The 20,662-nt window shown below is 39.5% G+C and overlaps 1 protein-coding gene across 1 annotated transcript in view; it reads left to right on the top strand.

The window, feature by feature from the left end:
• The first annotated feature begins 3,542 nt into the window (after positions 1 to 3,542).
• MICOS10 (mitochondrial contact site and cristae organizing system subunit 10) overlaps positions 3,543 to 20,662 on the top strand; it is a 39,549-nt gene continuing 22,429 nt past the window's right edge. Inside the window, exon 1 of the mRNA XM_074218258.1 lies at positions 3,543 to 3,720. Coding sequence (XP_074074359.1) covers positions 3,657 to 3,720 — 64 coding nt within the window. The 5' untranslated portion in view covers positions 3,543 to 3,656. The remainder of the gene's footprint in view (positions 3,721 to 20,662) is intronic.

The raw sequence follows: 20,662 nt of genomic DNA, 5'->3' as shown, positions 1-20,662 counted from the left end.
GCATTGTCTAGTTCTGCCTTTTTTTTTCCCTTAGGTTTTTGAAAGGCAAATGGGGTAAAGTGGCTTGCCCAAGGCCACACAGCTAGGTAATTATTAAGTGTCTAAGGCCACATTTGAACTCAGGTACTCCTGACTCCAGGGCCAGTGCTCTATTCACTGCGCCACCTAGCCGCCCCTAGTTCTGTCTTTCTATATTTTACTGTGAGGTTTTTATGCCCTAATACACTGGTCTATTTTGTGCAGGTATATGATCTCTTTAGTTATCTGAGAAAGATGTAAATTTCTTTCAATCTCCATTCAATTTTCTACAGAGGACTACCATATCTAAATTCTATTCAACTCCTTAACTACTTTCTTGTTTATTTTGTGGTCAGATTGATCTAATTCTGAGAGAGGGAGATTGGATCCCTGACAAGGATAGTTTTGCTATATATTTCTTTCCATAACTCACCTAACTTTTCCTCTAAGAATTTGGATGCTGTAGCAGTTGGTGTATATATGCTGATATATTACTTCATAGTCTGTGGTACCTTTTAATATGATATAATTTCCTTATCTTTTTTAATTTGATAAATTTTTGCTTTTGCTTCTGTCTGAGATCAGGATTGCTACTCTTGTTTTTTTTACTTGCTTCAGCTGAAGCATAATATATTCTGTTCCAGCCTTTCACCTTTAGTCTTATGGATCTCTTTGCTGTAAATGTGTTTCTTGTAAATATTGTAGAATTCCAGCTTTTAATCCACTCTGTTACCTGCTTCTGTTTTATGGGAGAGTGCATCCCATTTACATTCAGTTATGATTACTGACTCTGTATTTCCTTCTATCCTGTTTTTCTCTGTTTATACTTTTCTCTCTCCCGTCACCCTATCCCTCCTCATCAGTATTTTGCTTTTGACCACCTCCTCCCCCTTATTAGTTGCCTCCTTCACAACTTTTTTTCTTTTCCCTTTCCCATCCTTCCCGTTTCTTTCCCGTTCCTTCCTAGGATAAGATAAATTTCTAAACGCATTTGGGAGTGTGTTATTTTCATTTTGAGCCAAATCCTTGAGAATAAGATTCAATCATTGCTCATTCCTTCCCTTCTTTCCCTCTACTGTAATAGGTCCTTTGTGCCTCTGTGATGTGATTTACCCAATTCTGCCTCCCCCTTTTCTCAGTACAATCCTTTTTCATGCCTTGTTTTTTTATATTGATACATCAAAATCAATTATACTTCTACCCTCTAAATATACTTTTTCCAACTGTTCTCAAGAGTTAAAATTATCATCTTCCTGTGTAGGGATATAAAGTTTAATCTTATTGAATAATGTTTTTTTCCCCTTCCTGTTTATCTTTTTATGCATCTCTTGAGTCTTGTATTTGAAGACAGAATTTTCTGTTCAGCTCTGGTCTTTTTATCAGGAAAGTTTGAAAGTCTCCTATTTTATTGAACATTCATTTTTTTCCTCTGAAAGATTATGCTTAGTATTTCTGGGGAGTTGATTCTTGGTTGTAATCCAAGTTCCTTTGCCTTCTTGAATAACATATTCTGATCCTTTAATGCTGAAGCAGTTAAATCTTGCATAATTCTGACTATAGGTTCTTGGTATTTGAATTGTTTCCTTCAGTTGCTTGTTATATTTTCTCCTTGAGCTCATAATTCTGGAATTGTTCTTGGATATTTGGCTACATTATTCCTAGGAGTTTTTACTTTGGAATTTTATTGAGGTGATCAGTGGACTAATTGAGGGACCATTACCTTCTCATTCTAGGATATTAGGGGGGTTTTTCTTGATATTTTCCCTTTTTTTTTAAATCATGGCTTTCAGGTAGTCCAATTATTCTTAAATTCTGTCTTCTGGATCTATTTTCACATACCATCTGGACAATAGCAATAGCCCACTGGCTGGTCTTCCTGCCATAAATCTCAGCTGTCATATTCATTTTCCTAAAGTACAGTTCTATCACCCAGAATCAATAAACTCCCTATCACTTCCAGGATCAAATGTCTAATTTGTCTGTTTGGCTTTTAAAGACCTTATTAACTTGGCTCCCTTCTATGTTTCTTTGTATTCCCTGAGCTTAGCACAGTGTCTGGCATATGGTAAATGCTTCTTGACTAATTAGATTATAATCTATTTTAGGATTATGATAATGAAAAGTTTTAGCGTCAGTCATTGTCATCATCAAAAGTCATTAACTCAAAGTCTATAACTTTCTGGATTTGCAGTTCTTTTTCAAGTAGTGTGGGGTTGATAATACAGTAACCTCTCTGGGAATTTTTCAAAGCAAAAGTAAGAAGAGAAAAACTGAAAATGTTAGCTTGTTGGAGTAGAACATAGTATGGTGGAAAGATTCCTCAACTAGCATTTAGAAGACAGTTGGGCTTGAATTCTAATATTTATTAGTTAGATGATTGTGGGCAAATAAGTCAACCTTTCTTGTCTTTGGTTTCTCAATAAAATGCCCAATTCAGTGTTCTGAAAATCAACCTGCCTTCTAAACCTGTGTTATAATCCTTATTTACTGTTAATGTTCTGTTAATATGTAAAAACCAGTCCAATCACATCACATTGCAAAGGTGACAAAAGTTTTGCTAGGTCCTACCAAACTGGAAACTCTAAGAATGAATCTGATAATGGATTCTATGGGTGGTGCTCTAGCTTACTTCCTCGCTCTGAGTCTCTGTTCTAAGGGCTCTTCCTTAAATATTCTGGGTTCTAAGGTTCCTCCCAGCTCTGATATTCCATATCTGAGATCCCTCCCAGTTCTGATAACCTGTGTTCTAAGGCCCCTCCCAGCTCCGACCTCCTGGGTTCTAAGGACCCCCCAGACTCTGACATCCTGTGTTCTAAGGACCCTCCTATCTCTGACATTTTGGGTTCTAAGTCCCCCCAACTCTGACCTCCTGGGTTCTAAGGACCCTCCAGCTCCGACCTCCTGGGTTCTAAGGACCTTCCAGCTCTGACCTCCTGGGTTCTAAGGCCCCTCCCAGCTCCGACCCCCTGGGTTCTAAGGCCCCTCCCAGCTCCGACCCCCTGGGTTCTAAGGACCCTCCCAGCTCCGACCCCCTGGGTTCTAAGGACCCTCCAGCTCCGACCCCCTGGGTTCTAAGGACCCTCCCAGCTCTGACCTCCTGGGTTGTAAGGCCCCTCCCAGCTCCGACCTCCTGGGTTGTAAGGCCCCTCCAGCTCTGACATTCCATGTTCTAAGCCCCCCCCCCCCCCAGCTCTGACCCTTGTGACGGACGTGCTGACAGCTCAGTGAATGTTATTTAGGAGAATGAAGGCAATGAATGAAGGAGGCCAGCAAGGGTGGGCGCGCGGGGGCGCAGGCACGGGGGCGTTTCGGGGGCACAAGGAGGCCTCCAGTTCTGGACCCCGCCGGGCACGCCGCCGCCACGGGGCTGGGCAGCCCAGGCTCCAAGGTCAGGCCGCGCCGCTCCGTCTCTCCCTGTATCACCTTGACGACAAGCCGAGAGGACACCCGGAAGAGGCGGGGCCGAGCGGGTCAATCTCGCGATAGCCGGTGCTCCGGGCCCCTCATCCTGAGCTCGGAGTGGAAGGTGGCCGACATCTCGCGAGACTTCGCCGGTGTCAGGGCGCCGGGCCGGCTGTAGAGGAGCCGAGGCTGGGCTTGAACTGGCCCCGGAGGCGCCGCGGGTGCTGCCAGGCGACATGTCCGACTCGGAGCTCGGCAGGAAATGGGACCGGTGCTTGGCCGATACAGTGGTGAAGCTGGGTGAGGGCCTGGGCCTGGGGCCGGGGCCGGGGCCGGGGCCGGGGCCGGGGCCGGGGCCGGGGCCGGGGGAGGCGGCGAGGACGGGCTCGGGGCCCGGCCAGGTGAGGCGGGTGGCGGCCGCCCGGGCCTGCGCAGCGGGAAGGGGCCCGGGCAGAGTCAAGCCCGAGAAGCCAGGCCGGGGCTGGGGGCTCCGAGCCCCCGGCCCCCTCCGCGCTCCGACGTCCGGCCTCCAAGGGCCGGCGCCGAGTCCCCGGGGGAAGGGCGCCCGGGCCACATGCTTCCTTTGGCCGTTGCGTGCTGCCAGCGGATGATGAGGACAGATGGCACTGCCCTCAGGGAAGTCGGGCCCCTGGAGGAGGCCACATGGATGTGCCCGAGTATGGCCAGAAAGCAGTCCAGCGTGGCTGGGGGGAGAAGGCGTGGGAGCCCCTTCCTCTGCCCTCGTGGAGACACTCTCCAGGCTCCCTGGCCCTTCTCTGCCTAGAACGCTCCTAAGTTTTGCCTCTAAACATCTTTAGTTTTTTTTTTTTTAAAGTTTTTGCAAGGCAATGGGGTTAAGCGGCTTGCCCAAGGCCACACAGCTAGGTCATTATTAAGTGTCTGAGGCCCGATTTGAACCCAGGTCTTCCTGACTCCAGGGTCGGTGCTCTATCCACCCAGCCACCCCTTTAGTTTTCTTTAAAGCTCAGATAGATGAGACCCTTCTTGATTTTCCTTACTCTTCCTCTGTACATTTTCTGTATCTGTTTATGGACTTCTTATACTGCCTTCCTTAGTAGCGTGTAAGATTCTCCATAGCAGGGTTAAGTTTTTAATTTTTCTTTATTGCCAGGACTTTGCACAAGGACTGGCTCACAGTAGGAGTTAAATTAAGGCTTATTGATTGATCGACTGATTTCATCTGTGAGTATAGTGATTCAAGGTCCATTGGGAGACTGAACACTTTATGTGAGGGGACAGCAAGAAAACTCTTACGACTGGACCATGTGGACTGCAAGAGTGTTTAGGGAGACTGAAAAGATTGGATGGTATCATATTGTGAAGGGCAATGCATCGCTTATAATTTATCCTAGGGATAATGGGTTAATATTGTTTGGAAAGTGGGAGAGGGTCAAACCTAGTTTAGGAAAATGAAAAATCATTTTGGAAGTTGCATGGAGTATAGGAGAGGTTTGAGACAGAACACACAGAGGAGGCTATTACAGTAATCTCTGAACTAGGTGGTCTGTGTGAGTGGAGAGAAGGTGATATAGTTTACAGATATGGAGATGAGCAGCAAGAATTGACCCCGATATGTAGGAAGCATGATGGTGAAGACTGGAACATGCCACTGGGATTGTTTGACTGGAAAGGGCCAAAATCTTGTTAGGACCATTTCCCCACTTTCCAAACAATTAGTTCCCTGATCCTGCAGTAATTGGGAAGTTTAGAAGAGTATGTTTATGGGGAAAGATTATAAATTTAGTTTGATATGCCTATCACACTTTTAGTTTGAAATGTCTAATAGACAGATGGTGATGTGACCTCATTGGTCAGGAAAGACTAGGGTTGTATCTATAATCTAGGAATCATCTGCATAGCACTGGCCTTGTAGTCAGGAGGATGGGAATTTGAATCAGACCTCAGATAGTTGACTCTTGACACATTAGCTGTGTGACCTTGAGCAAGTCACTTAATCCTTGTTTCCAGGGTCATCTCCATATCTGGAATCCAGATGGCTCCTGAGGAGAAAGTCTGGTGACTTCATGTGCTTGTTATAGCATCACCTCCATGATCTTCTGGAATGAAGGACAAACATCTTTATCATAGAAATGATAATTGAATCTTTTTAAACAGATGAGATCACCAATTTGAGAAAATGTAGAGTGAAGGGGGATCAGGACAGAAACTTAGTGTAGATGTGAAATAATTATAGGAGACTGAGGTGCATGCTGCAAGCAAACAGGGAAGAGAAGAACCAAAAGAAGAATTGGGTCGTGAAAACCTCAGATGAGAACATTTCTGGAAGGTGATCAGTAAGGTCATGTACCAGAGGGGTCAAGGATGATTGAGACTATTAAGTTTGCCAACTTTGGAGAGAATAGTTTCAGTTGAGAAGCCCACTTTTTAAAAATATAGAGAAGCAGCAAGTTGTCAGTGGATTTAGGTGCCTGAGCTTCGATCCAAATTTTAGTAATGCTGCTGCTTAACCCATGTCACCTTGGGGATATTTTCTTTTACCTGATAAAAAGAGAAGGTTAAATTTGATTATCTTGTCTGGGTTATTTTATAATAAATCAGTCAACAAACATTTCTTAAACAAATGCCATGTGACAGACACAGGGGTACAAAGAAAGGCAAAATTTAGCTCTTATCCTCAAAGTGCTCCTAGTCTAATAGGAGTAACATTCACACAGCTGTGTATGAATGAACTACATTCAGGATAACTAGGATGTAATCAAAAGAGGAAAGACACATGAAGAAGGATTGGGAAAGGCTTCTGGTAGAAGTCAGCTTTTAACTGGAACCTAAAGGAAGCCAGAGATGAGGAAGAAGAGCCTGGAGATATAATGAGCAGCTAGTGTTTTATTCGAGGAAATAAGGAGGGCAGTGACCCTGGACTGAAGAGTAAGTTGGTGTAGGATGTAAGGTGTAAGAAGATCAGAATGTCAAAGGAGAGGACCAGGTTATGAATAGCCTTAATTGCCAGAGGATTTTATATTTGATTGTGATGGTGATAGGGAACCACTGGAGTTATGGAGCAGTGAAGTGATATGGACCAATTTACTTTTTATAAAAATCACTTAGGTGACAGATTAGAGGATTACTGGAGTGGAGAAAGACTTGTGGCAGGCACACCAACCTCCAAGTTATTGCAGTAGTCTAGACACAAGGAGATGGGGATCTGCCCTAGAGCAGTACCAATATAAGAGGAGAGATGGGGGCTTATTAGAAAGATGGTGCCAGAGGTGAGATCAATAGGTTTTCATAAGATTGGATATGGGGAAGTAGAGGGGAGGGGTAACACCTAAGAAGATACAAAGTGAGTTTGTCAGAAGCAGGACTTGAACACAAGGCTTCCTAATTGTAAAGACCAAGCCTCTGTTCATTAAACTGTATTTGAGAACAGGGGTAGGGAACCTCATATCAATCATATCTGACTTTTGAGATCCCATTTGGGGGGTTTCTTGGCTAAGATGCCAGTTTCTTCTCCAGCTCACAGGATGAAGTGACTTGCCTAGGGTCACATAGCTAGTAAGGTTCTGAGGCTGCATTTGAACTCAGGACCTCTTACTCCAGACCAGTTGTTTTCACAGGAGTTGAGTAGGGGAGAGTGACTTGGGTTTGACTTGGTAACTTTTCCTAATCTGTAAAACGTGGATATCTGTAATTGTAACCCCTGTTACATGATTACTGTGAAGAAAGTACTTTATTAACAATTAAATTCTTCCCATCCTGTAAAACAACCTGCAATATTACCTGGCTTATGACACTCCTCTGGACTAGGATTCCTTTGTGGGATCCCTTGGGCACCTGCCCATGGTTCGTGTGGGTCAGGATATGGTCCAGTAAAAGGAACAGTGAGTATAGGGGAAAGAACACTGAAAAACTTGGACCATTTGTTTCAAATCAGTGATCATGGTCAAGATACTTCACATAATAAGAGGCAGTGAGTGTGTTGGGGAGATTGTTGTACTAAATCAGAGATTCTTGTTTTTAATTTTTAATTTTTTGACAAGGCAATGGAGTTAAGTAACTTGCCCAGGATCACACAGCTAATTGAGTATTAAGTGTCTGAGGCTGGATTTGAACTTAGATCCTTCCAGGACCAGTGCCACCTAACTGCCCCCCAAATCAGAGATTCTTTTTTTTTTTTTTTTTTTTTTTTTAGAATTTTGCAAGGCAAGGGGTTAAGTGGCTTGCCCAAGGCCACACAGCTAGGTAATTATTAAGTGTCAGAGGCCGGATTTGAACTCAGGTTTGAACTCCAGGGCTGGTGCTGTAGCCACTACGCCATCTAGCTGCCTCCAAATCAGAGATTCTTAACCTGGGGATGGTGATTCTCTTTTTTAATATATTGTGAGGAGGGCCAGCTAGGTGGCGTAGTGGATAGAGCACTGGCCCTGGAGTCAGGAGTGCCTGGGATATTTCTCTAAGTTTGCTGATTATGTATATGTGTGTGGGGGGAACCTAACTCACTAACCAGACCCTCAAAAATACAACTTTGAACAGGGATTTTTACAATTTCATTATTAGAAGGCAGGATCCGTAAAGCTACTTCTCCATCAAAGGAGTGGTCCTCAACTTAGGATGGGACTAGGATAAGATAAGACACATTTCCTAAGAGGTATGCTAGGAGGGAATGGCTCCTCCCAAACTCAGTTTATCAATTATGCTAAGACCTCCACAAATGTGAATTGTCCCCCTCCTCAATGTTGGCATACCCAGTGACTCTTGAAACAATGGGATTTGCTATTAGGGATCAAAAATTGGAAGTAGTATTTCAATATGTTGATTTTCTTTGTACAGATAGTTCTTGTCTTATGTCAATTTGCATTATACAATTTCAGCTTTAAAAATTTTTTAAAGAAATCTGTATTCTAAAAAAGCACTTGTTAACTTTATTGTACAGTACTGTGTTCTTGCTCTCTTCCTGCCCATTGGCTTGACTTCTGTGCCCCCCCATCCCAAAAGAACCCTACAAGTGGAAGCAAAAGAATGAATTTTTCCCTACTAGTTGTTAGGGGCTTGACTTGAGACCTTTGATACAGTGAAGATAACTTTGCCCCATTCTGCCAGCCTACCCCATGTCAAACCCTTGCTGTCTTCTGTCTTTCTGTGCTCATGTGCCAAATGTATGTCCCAAGATCCCACATTTTCTCTCATCTTCTGTCTGTATTTTGTTTGCCCACCTGAGTGTTCTTTCTCTTGCTTCCAGACTGACTACAGTCCCTTCATGTTCCTCTTCCTACTCTTGCTTCTCTATTTCTGACCCTGAATGTCCTTGAAACATATGCTGGCTCCTTCCTTCCAGAGGTGTATAACCCTTTTCCTGTATCCCTTCCATCCCCATGTCTACAGGCAAATTTTTATTATGTAAAAATCACCTGCATACGTCTGCAGAATTTTACATAAAAAAGAACTATCTAATCCTATATATTTTATTTTATATATTTAAATGATGATGATATTTGTCCTTCATTCTTGAAGAGGAACATGACATCAGGGAGGTGATGCCATGACAAGCACATGGGGGGGGCTGTGCTAAGTCACCAGTTTCACTTTCTCCTCTGGAGCCATCTGGATCCAGTGGCAGATATGAATCAGGACTACTGGAGATGGCCCTGGATGCAAGGCAATCAGGGTTAAGTGACTTGTCCAAAATCACATAGCTAGTTAATGGCAAGTATCTGAGATCAGATTTGAACTCCCATCCTCCTGACTCTAAGGCCAGTGCTCTATCCACTGCACTACCTAGCTGCCATCTATATATTTATTTATTTATAGAAAGATTTTATTTACTTTGAATTTTACAATTTCCCCCCTAATCTTCCCTTCTCCCACCCCCCACAGAAGGCAGTCTGTTAGTCTTTACATTGTTTCCATGGTATATATTGATCTAAGTTGAATGTGATGAGAGAGAAATCATATCCTTAAGGAAGAAAAATAAAGTATAAGAGATAGCAAAATTACATTAAAAAAATGTTGTATGTGTTTTTTTTTAAAGGTAATAGTCTTTGGTTTTTGTTCAAACTCCACAATTCTTTCTCTGGATACAGATGGTATTCTCCATCACAGATACCCTAAAGTTGTCCCTGGTTGTTGCACTGGTGGAATGAGCAAGTCCATCAAAGTTGATCATCACCCACATATTGCTGTTAAGGTGTACAATGTTTTTCTGGTTCTGCTCATCTCCTTCAGCATCAATTCATGCAAATCCTTCCAGGCTTCCCTGAATTCCCATCCGTCCTGGTTTCTAATAGAACAATAGTATTCCATGACATACATATACCACAGTTTGTTAAGTCATTCCCCAATTGAAGGATATTCACTTAATTTCCAATTCTTTGCCACCATAAACAGGGCTGCTATGAATATTTTTGTACAAGTGATGTTTTTGCCCTTTTTCATAATCTCTTCAGGTTATAGATCCAGTAGTGGTATTGCTGGATCAAACGGTATGCACATTTTTATTGCCCTTTGCTTCCCATCTATTTAGAAGAGGTTCATAGACTTCACTAGATTGCCAAAGGAGGTCATGACACAAAAAAGGTTAGGAATTACTGCACCATATCATCTCTATGATCATAGACGATAAGCTACTCTCTCCTGTTTCTCCTCTTAGCTGTCTGATCCATTCCTTCTCAGTCTTCTTTGCTTGATCTTTATATAGACCACAATTCCATATGACCATTAACATGAGCATCCATATGTCTCTGCTTTGGACTGCCTTCTCTTCTATATTATTTCACTAGGTGTCCTCATCGGCTCCCATAGTTTTAACTATTATTTCTGTGCTGATAATTCCTTATCTATTTATTTAACTCTGCCCTCTCAGCTTCCAGTCTTGCAAGTCCAATTGCCTGTTAGATGTCTTTTACTGGATGTCCTACAGATATCTGATATTTAACACTTTTTTGTACAACTTAATCATTATCTTCCCCCAAACCCTTCCATCTTCCAGATTTGCTTATTTTCTAATCCTAATTTTCTTTTACTATATAGGGCTTCTTCAGCTTCCTAGGCTTCATAGGTATGTCATTTAACCTCTATATACCCAAGACAGTTCTGTTTTGGAGGATTTAAGATGAAGATAGCTTGATCTCTTGTTAATGGAGGGAGTTTCTGCATGAGAAGTGTTTCCATTTCTGAGTTCCCTCTCCCTCCCTCCCTCCCAAAAAATATTCATATTCATAGGAAAAAATACTTGATGAGTCTGAAACAAAATCATTTTTAGGTGTGAGATGAATTTGAAGGAATTTGATTAAAGGCTATTAGTCCTTAATTCCTAGCACTCCAGTGATTAAGTTGGAAATGTATTAATGAATGAGAATTCCTATAACCTGTCTTCAGGTTTTGAATTGATAATAGGGCTTTTCATTTCCTCATTGATTTAAAAAAAAAGCAAATTACCAAAATAGACAAAATGCCTAGAAATTCACGCCATCTCGGTACTTTCTCAAAATCAGCTCTCTTTAAAGTGCTTGTTGAGGAGGAACTGGTAGTAAATCTAGCGAAAGCAAATTTATCTTTCTAGGTTTCTCTTGACTTTTGTATTTATATTTCAGAGTTCTTTCTCAGCTCTGGTCTGAAAACCTTCTATCTCATTAAAGGTCTATTTTTTTTTTTCCCTTGTGGCATAATGGTCATATTTGCAGGATGTTAACCTATTTCTTTGGCCTTTTGGAATGTAGTATTCAAGATCTCCTTTTGTGTATAGTAAAAGCCTTCAAATCTTGTGTGCTTCTGACTGGCCTTGCTATTTGAACTTCTTTCTGGATGTTTGCAGTATCTTTTCCTTTGACTTGGAAGCTTGTTTAATTATGACTACTTTTCCTTACCCTTCCTCTTCTCCCCCACCTTTCAAAGGTAACTAGTAGTTTCTATATTTATTTTGCTCTCTAGATCTAATGGATCTGGGCTTTTTTTTTTTTTTTAGATTTTTCAAGGCAATGGGGTTAAGTGGCTTGCCCAAGGCCACACGGCTAGGTAATTATCAAGTGTCTGAGGTCTGATTTGAACCCAGGTACTCCTGACTCCAAGGCTGGTGCTCTATTCACTACACCACCTAGCCGCCCCCCCCCCCTTTTTTAAGATTTTTGGGGGGGGGCAGGTTTCATTTGAAATTTTCATTTCATTGGCATTTCATTCTTGGAATGTAGTGTCCAGACTTTTTAATATAATGCTTGTCAGGGAGACTCGTGATTCTATTTTTAATTTTTTTTATTTTTATAAGGTGATTCTGTTAAGAGACTTACCCTAGGTCACTCAGCTAAGTAAGTATTAAGTGTCTGATCTGAAGCCCCTGATTCCAGAGTAAGTGCTCTATCTACTGCACCACCTGGCTGCCCCGAGTCTCATGATTCTTTTTTTTTAATCTTTTTTAAAAATTAATTTATTATTTTTTTGAGTCTCGTGATTCATAAATCATTTCTTTTATTTATTTATTTTTTAGGTTTTTGCAAGGCAAACGGGGTTAAGTGGCTTGCCCAAGGCCACACAGCTAGGTAATTATTAAGTGTCTGAGACTGGATTTGAACCCAGGTACTCCTGACTCCAGGGCTGGTGCTTTATCTACTACGCCACCTAGCCACCCCCATAAATCATTTCTTATCCTATTTTTCCAGTCAGTTCCTTTTTATTTTGTTCTGATTTTGTCTTGTGGGGTCATTGATTTCTCTTCGGTCTATTTCCAATTTTTAAGGAATCTCTTCTAAGGCACTTAATTTTCTTTCTACTTCTTTACTTCAGGGTTTTTAGTATACTTTTTGGAAAGTCCTTTTTTCTCTTTTAAAAATTTGACTCTCTTTTGAAGCAAATTTTCTTCTTTTTGGAGATCTCTCAACTTTCAATAATTTTTTCTACTGGTTTGTGTTTGCTTTGATTTACTCATCTATCCCGAATCAGAACTTTGTGCTAAGGCCAGTCTCTCTACCCCATGATTCAGTTTCGGTTCAGGGTGTGGGTGGTAGGGCTGAATCTACATGGAGCTGAGTGGAGCTTAGGAGTTGCTAAGCTTTTGGCTGCCATCTTGCCTGGAAGACTACCATTCCCAGTTTTTCTGCAACTTAGTTTTTAAAGAGTTAACTGGAGTTTGCCTAGGATCACACTGAAAAGAGAGGTTAGAGAGTAGACTTAGACCCAGTTCTTTCTGACTTACAAGAGTTTGTTCTGTTGACTGCCTCTTGTATTTCATTTTAATATCTTTCTCTTTCCAACCTTTTCAGTGAGGTTCAGATAGAAATAGCCTAAGAACAATAAAACTTCTTACTGTGATTTCAGGAAAATCACTTAACCTTTCTGGGCCTCAGTTTCTCCTGAAAAATGAAGGATTAGGATGACCAGATACTAAAGTACCTTCTAGCTCAGAATTGACAATCCTTAATATAGTATAGGAATGATTTGGTTTACAGTTTAGGGACTTGTGATTTTAGTGCTAGAGGAAACTCCCAAGTGAAGAAAAATCCCTCCACCAGTTCAAGTAAGCTCTTTGTGTAGTTTAATGTCAGAGAATGACCTAGAGGTCTTACAATTAAGTGATTTTGCCCTAGGCTCACACAGCCAGGGTCTTTTTAATTCTAAAATCTGTTACTTATTTCACCATGCAATTTCCTCTAATCATTGAAGATCTATTGGGATACCTGAGTTTTGAGTGAGAAGTTAGTAGATAAGGACATAGGCAGAAAAGGGTAGTGTTGTGGAGCAGAACATTTTGCCAACCTTTTCACTCAACTGGGTAAGATTTGTTCTGAGAGTAGGCCACAAAGTCAGCAGGACTTCACCCAACTCATTTATCCAAATATAATATGGATGAAACTGGACTTTCTTGATAGTAGACCTAGTTTTGCCTCAAGAAGTAGCTCTGATAGTTTGCTAAATAGTTTATATATTCATTACTAAGACCCTGAGATGCTCACATACTTAAATGAAAACTATTTATAAGAAAAGACCAGAAATAAATCCCTTTAATTAAATGCTAAAAGAGCAGAACAATTAAATAAAGCTTGATAAAAATTTTAAATGAATTCATAAATTTAGTAAATGGTTGTTCTCATGAAATAGATTAATCTGGCATTCATAAAAATATAATATTCCTCATTATTTTAATTTCCTGCATTGAGACTGTTAGCACAACCTAAACCAACATGTTCAACTTGTTTAAATACAAAAGAATGCTATAGTTTATGTTATTTGACTGACTACTCCAAACTCTCCTTAGAATCACTTAAAATTTCCTAATAGGAATTTACATACATTAGCTCTTATTTGAGCATCAAGCATAGTGATAGGGAGTAACAAAATCCTAAAATGCCTAGAGAGTAATATGATAGAACATTTGAACTGGAAGGGACCTTGGAACCTAATTTAGTGGCAGGGCCTGGATGGTGTTCTGATGTGCCAGATTTTAGGGGTTCTAAACTCCTGTTTAGCTTGGTGTCACAAATGACAGTGAGGTACCATAATTTTTTGAAACAATAGAAAGTGTGTTCATTAGATTTACTTTTGATACCAAACAGAAGATGCATAACTAACTTATTAAATGACATTTGAGATACATTTAAAAAAAATTATGTCAGTATGTTTGGGTGAAGGGTTGAATCTAATAAAATGAAATCTAATAGCAATATCTCAAAGAATAAGGGGAAAGAATTTGTATGCACAAATGTAGCAACTCTTTGTGGTAGCCAAAAATTGGAAACTAAGGAGAGATCTTTGTGGAATGATTAAACAAATTATGATATATAAGTATAAACCATAAGAAATGATGAAGTAAGTTGTCAAGTCACTGAGCAACTAGTGCTAGGCACTGAGCAGCATGTTGGGGATACAGGTGAAATAGACAATTTTAGAGGAAACTAAAATTTCCATGAACGGAAAACAGATTTCAGTGAGAAAAACAACTTTAAAAGATTTTAGAATTCTAATTAATGAAATGATAAATTACAAGTCTAGAATAAATGGCACCATTCATTTTCTGATAATGTGATTAAGTTAAAATGCAGAAAGAGACATGCATTTTTGGACATGGCCAATATGGCAATGTATTTAGTATATGTGGTTTTTTTTAAATTTGTTTAGTTGGGAGTGTGTGTGTGGGGGGGTAAATTAGCTTTTTTTTTCAAAAGCAGTATTATGGCAACCACTATAGAGTTGTTTTTTTTTTTATCTTGACTAAAACTTCAACTTCTTACCGTACAGGATAGAGTAGGCATAGCTCTACTACTGTTTCCATGAAAAGGATCTAGAGTTTTCCTGAATTACAAGCCCAGTATTAATCAACAGTATGACACAGCAGTCAGAACCCTATTTTTTATGATGAAGAGAATGAGAAAGTTAAAGATCCGTTGTCATCTGTCTTGGTTAGACCGTATCACATTTTAGGAAGGTCAGTGACAGAAGAAGAGTGGGGACTGAAAATCATAATTAGGATCATTAAAAGGAACTAGAGGGCAGCTAGGTGGCGCAGTGGATAGAGCGCCAGCTCTGGAGTCAGGAGTACTTGAGTTCAAATTCGGCCTCAGACACTTAATTACCTAGCTGTGTGGCCTTGGGCAAGCCACTTAACCCCATTGCCTTGCAAAAACTTTAAAAAAACTAAAAGGAACTAGAACTGTTTAGAGTAAAGAAAAGATGATTTTAGTTAAGAAAGTGTCTCTTGGGGGCAGCTAGGTGACGAAGTGGATAGAGCACCGGCCCTGGAGTCAGGAGTACCTGAGTTCAAATCCGGCATCAGACACCTAATAATTACCTAGCTGTATGGCCTTGGGCAAGCCACTTAACCCCATTTGCCTTGCAAAAACCTTTAAAAAAAAAGTGTTTCTTTTGGCTTCTTCATCTGTAAAATGTGGGTAATAACTACCTCCCAAAGTTGTTGTGAGAATAAAATGAGATAATATACTTAAAGCATTTTGTTTGGTTTTGCTTTGTTAATACTGTATAAATTCTCATGATTTTGCTCATTATATTTTTCACTGGTTTATAATATTCAGTATGTATTATACTGTTTATACATATTTAATATGTATTATAATACATACTGATATGGTACAAATTACTTTCTACTTCACCTTCAGTCTGTATTAGTTCATATCAATTTCATCTCTTTGAAACATCATTTCTTAACAGTATAAGTATTTTTATCATTTTCCTACATCACATTTTGTTCAGCCATTCCCCAATTAATGGACATCTCTTTAGTTTTCAAGTTTTTGCCACAAGAGCTAATATAACTATTTTTGTATACATAGAACTATTTCCTTTTTCTTTCAACTCCTTTCAGTATAAGCCTAACAGTAATAAATAAAGCTGAGTCAAAAGACATGCATATCACAATTAGTAATTTTATGTGTATAATTTCAAATTGCTTTCCAGAATGGTTATTCACATTCATAGATCCACCATGATTATCTCCTTGTGCCTGTTTTTCCAAAACCTTTCCAACATTTGTCATTTTTTTTTGGTCATCTTTGCAAATCTGATTGATGTGATGTGGAACCTTAGAATTGCTTTAATTTGAAATCCTCTAATTATTAATCATTTGGAGCATTTTTTCTTTTGACTACAGATGATATTTCTTCTTGAGAATTACCTTTTCATATTTTTGACCATTTATTAATTGGGAAATGGTTCTTATTATAAATTTGAATCATTTCCTTCTTAGTTGAACATTTTTTATCACTAACATTAGTAAAAGGCATGGCTGGCCTGCTTCTCAGATTTGCAGATGACAGGAAGGCTGAGATGAATAATAAACCTTTAGCATAATCCGGGTTCTGAGCAATCACAGACCAGAAGAGGGCCGAATTGAGTATGATGAAATGCAATAAAGATGAATTCAGTGTCTTACATTTGTGTTCATAAAGTGGCCTTTGAAACTTTTGGGGGGGGTTAAAGAAATGGTTGTTTTTCTTCAAAAGATTTATGTCTTACAGATGTGGGCTACCACAAAGTTATTGGTGGCTCACCAAATATTGTCTTTTGGTTGGCTGTAATGAAAACTGATATCTTCATTGTTTCTCAAGATGATACTAATTTAGACTAAAATGGAATGCCTTAAAGGTTTTTAAGTTGTTTTGGTTTCAAATTTTTCAATGCTAATTGTTAAATTAGCAAACATTTTGTTAGCTCTATTTTAAAATAATAGTTGGATAGAAATATACTTTCATTTTGTCACTCCAGTTTGATTAATGACAAGTTTTGATTTTACTTAAGGAACATTTTCTGTTATCTACCCAGAATGGTGTAGTAAGGTACTGTATGGAACATGAACACAGAAATTTGAAAGTTTTCTTTTGCCCTGGTTTCATGCTCTCAGAAAATGTGGTTTGAAACAGTTTATTAGTAAATATGCTGAATTGTTTAATTTGGCATATGCATTACAGTTTTGAAGCCAAGTAAAAATACAAAATAATATTTACTTATATAAAAATAATTTGTTAGAGTAACATTTTTATTTGTGAGTTCTAAACCACCAGTATAATTGAAGGTCAGTTCTAGATTAAATATAATTTATAGAAAAGTTAACTGAATTGTTCTTATTTATTTAGAAATGTTTGGGATATAAATTGAATTTGAGGTCCAGAATCTGCTTTCAATAGAATAAACAATATGAGCACTGAACTTGTGAAAAATTTGTAACTAGGGAGGGTCATGTTAGTAGTCAAGAGGATATTAGAGCTGGAAGGGACAAAAATTCAATGTTTTGGCAGTTTGCAAGGGGTTGTTGTAAGGAATGGTTAAAAAAATTTTTTTCAAAGTTTAAATAGGACCTCTGCTTTTCATTTAGTGAATATCTAATAAAGGAGTATGACAACAGAAATAGCCATGAGTACATATGATGTGATAAAAGGCCATCACTGGATAAGAGGTTGGTGGCAGTGAAGCAGGGAAGTATCAGTGAAGGAGAGTTAAGTTAAATCATGTGAAGAACAGTAGAAAAAAGTGGATTTGGTATCAAAGGGCTTGATTTAAATCCCAGTTTGATCATTTCAAGCTCTGTGACTGTAGCTATTCCATTAACCTCTCTGGACCTCAGTTTCTTCATCTGTCTAATGAAGGTTAGATGTTGTCATCTTTTTTGCAAGGCAAATGGAGTTAAGTGGCTTGCCCAAGGCCACACAGCTAAGTAATTATTAAGTGTCTTGAGATCGGATTTGAACCCAGGTACTCCTGACTCCAAGGCCGGTGCTTTATCCACTACGCCACCTAGCCTCCCCTGTTGTGATCTTTTAATGGCCCTACTATCTTAAATTCCTTGAAATCTCATAATACATTCTTTGATGAAATTTAAAGGTGGGGAGAAGGCACAGCATCCAGAGTTAGAAGTCAATTAGTCCAGCTCCTTCTTTTTTTAAAAAAAAACCCAAACAGTTCATTTGACAGGTGACAGGTAGTTAGTTAGTAGTGGAGCAAGGACTAGAGAGTTCAGTTTGGCCATGTTAAGTTCAAGACCTCTCCAATTTCCTTTCAGACATTTGAATTGGGGGGCAGCTAAGTGGTAACTGAATAGACCTGAATTCAAATGTCAACTTAGACACTTAATAATTACCTAGCTGTGTGACCTTGGGCAAGACACTTAACCCTATTGCTTTTCAAAAGCCAGAAAAACAAAACAGACATTTAAATTTGAGTGTCCAATAGACATCTTTTTTTTTTAGAAAGGTTTTATTTATTTTGTTTTACGATTTTTGCCCCAGTCTTGCTTCCCTCCCCACAAACCCCCACAGAAAGCAGTTTATTAATTTTTACATCATCATTCCCGTAGTATGCACTGATATAAATTGAATGCAATGAGAGATAAATCATATCCTTGAGGAAGAAACATATGTGATATAGCAGAATTACCTAATTTTTTTTTTTAAATTAAAGGTAATAGTCTTTGGTCTTTGTTCAAACTCCACAATTCTTTCTCAGGTTATAGATGGCATTCTCCATCACAGATATCCCAAGATTGTGCCTGATTGTTGCCCTGTTGGTTTGAGCAAGTCCATTAAGGTTGATCATCACTCCCATGTGGCTGTTAGAGGGTGTGCAGTGTTCTTCTGGTTCAGCTCATCTCACTCAGCATCAGTTGATGCAAATCCTTCTAGGCTTCCCTGAATTCCCTCCTGATTTCTGATAGAACAGTGGTGTTCCATCATATACATATACCACAGTTTGTTAAGCCATTCCCCAATCAATGGACATTTCCTCAGTTTCCATTTCTTTGCCACCACAAACAGAGCTGCTATGAAAATTTTTTGTACAGGTGATATTTTACCCTTTTTTCATAATCTCTTCAGGGTATAGAGCCAGTAGTGGTATTGCTGATCAAAGGGTATTCACATTTTTGTTGCCTTTTGGGCATGATTCCACATTGCTCTCCAGATCACCAACAATGTATTGGTGTCCCAGATTTTCCAGATCCTTTCCAATATTGATCATTGTCCTTTCTGGTCATATTGGACAGTCTGAGAAGTTTGAGGTGGTACCTCAGAGATGTTTTAATTTGCATTTCTCTAATAATTAGTGATTCAGAGCAATTTTTCATATGACTATGGATCGCTTTGATTTCCTCATCTGTAAATTGCCTTTGCATATCCTTTGACCATTTGTCAACTGGGGAATGGCTTGTCTTTTTTTGAAAATTTGACTCAGTTCTCTGTATATTTTAGAAATTAGAAATGAGTCCTTTGTCAGAAATACTAGTTGTAAAAATTGTTTCCCAGTTTACTACATTTCTTTTGATGTTGGTTACAGTGGTTTTGTCTGTGCAAAAGCTTTTTAATTTAATGTAATCAAAATTATCTAGGGGCGGTTAGGTGGTGCAGTGGATAGAGCACTGGCCCTGGAGTCAGGAGTACCTGAGTTCAAATCCAGCCCCAGACACTTAATAATTACCTAGCTGTGTGGCCTTGGTCAAGCCACTTAATCCCATTGCCTTGTTAAAAAAAAAATTATCTAGTTTATTTTTAATGGTCTTCTCTTCCTTGGGCATAAATTGCTTCCCTTTCCATAGATCTGACAGGTAAACTTCCTTGTTCTCCTAGTTTGCTAATACTACTGTTTTTTATGTTACAGTAGACATCTTAAATTTAAAATGCCCTTTCCCCTACCACTCCCATCCATTTCCAATCTGTTGCCAAAACCTGTAGATTTTTACCTTGTAACATCTCTTTATTATACCCTCTTTTGTTCTCAGAACAGCAACTACATGAGATAGCCAATAAATTGCTGGTCCTGGAATCATAAAGACCTAATTTCAAATTCAATTATTTAGTAGCCTTGTGGACCTGGATAAATAAATCACTTACTCTTTATTTGCCTCAGTTTCCTCAGGCAGAGACTGCCTTCAAGTCTCTTCCACTTTGATCCATTTTCCATTTAGCCACCAAAGTGATTTTCCTAAAGTGCAGGAAGGAGCTTCCTACTCAGTAAACTCCAAGGCAGCTCCCTGGCATCAATCAATCAGCACTTATTATGTCTACTCTGTGCCAGACACCTCAGTAAGCAATGGGAATACAAAAAGAGGCAAAAGACAGTCTCTGTCCTCAAGGAGCTCACAATTTAGTGAGGGAATAGCCAGAGAAAATGTCTGGAACTGAGAGAAGGAAGGTCTTGTTTGTAGAGCAGCCCCATTCTCAATGGATTTGAGAGTAGGTAGTGGGAAGTGAGATAAGAAGACTGGGGGGGGGGGGGCGGCTAGGTGGCGTAGTGGATAAAGCACTGGCCTTGGAGTCAGGAGTACCTGGATTCAAATCCGGTCTCAGACACTTAATAATTACCTAGCTGTGTGGCCTTGGGCAAGCCACTTAACCCCATTTGCCTTGCAAAAACCTAAAAAAAGAAAAAAAAGAAGACTGGAAAGGGGACTGGGGTGGGTAGAAAGGACTTAATAGGCACTCTGAGGCAGCTAGAAACTAGTCAGTCAATAATTATCTATTAAGGTACTTGTTGGGTGCCAGCAACCATTCTAAGCACTGGGAATATAGAAAATCCGTTACATAGTCCAATGGAGAAAACAGCACTCAAGCAATGTTGTAGAAATAAGCTCCCCACAGGATAACTGAGCAATCATTGGCAGAGAGGTGACTCTAGAATAAAAAGAGATTGGGAAAGTTTTCTCTGTTCTTGGAACTGGGATACACACACACACACACACACACACACACACACTCTCTCTCTCTCTCTCTCTCTCTCTCTCTCTCTCTCTCTCCTTTGAACATTCTACATAGAGATGACAAATGAATCTGTTGGAACTAAT

This window comes from Macrotis lagotis, chromosome 1 (genome assembly GCF_037893015.1).
Source record: "Macrotis lagotis isolate mMagLag1 chromosome 1, bilby.v1.9.chrom.fasta, whole genome shotgun sequence".
In the NCBI taxonomy this organism is placed as follows: Eukaryota; Metazoa; Chordata; class Mammalia; order Peramelemorphia; family Peramelidae; genus Macrotis; species Macrotis lagotis.
The sequence above is the reverse complement of the archived record's forward strand: the minus strand, read 5'-3'. Positions and strand labels throughout refer to the sequence as shown.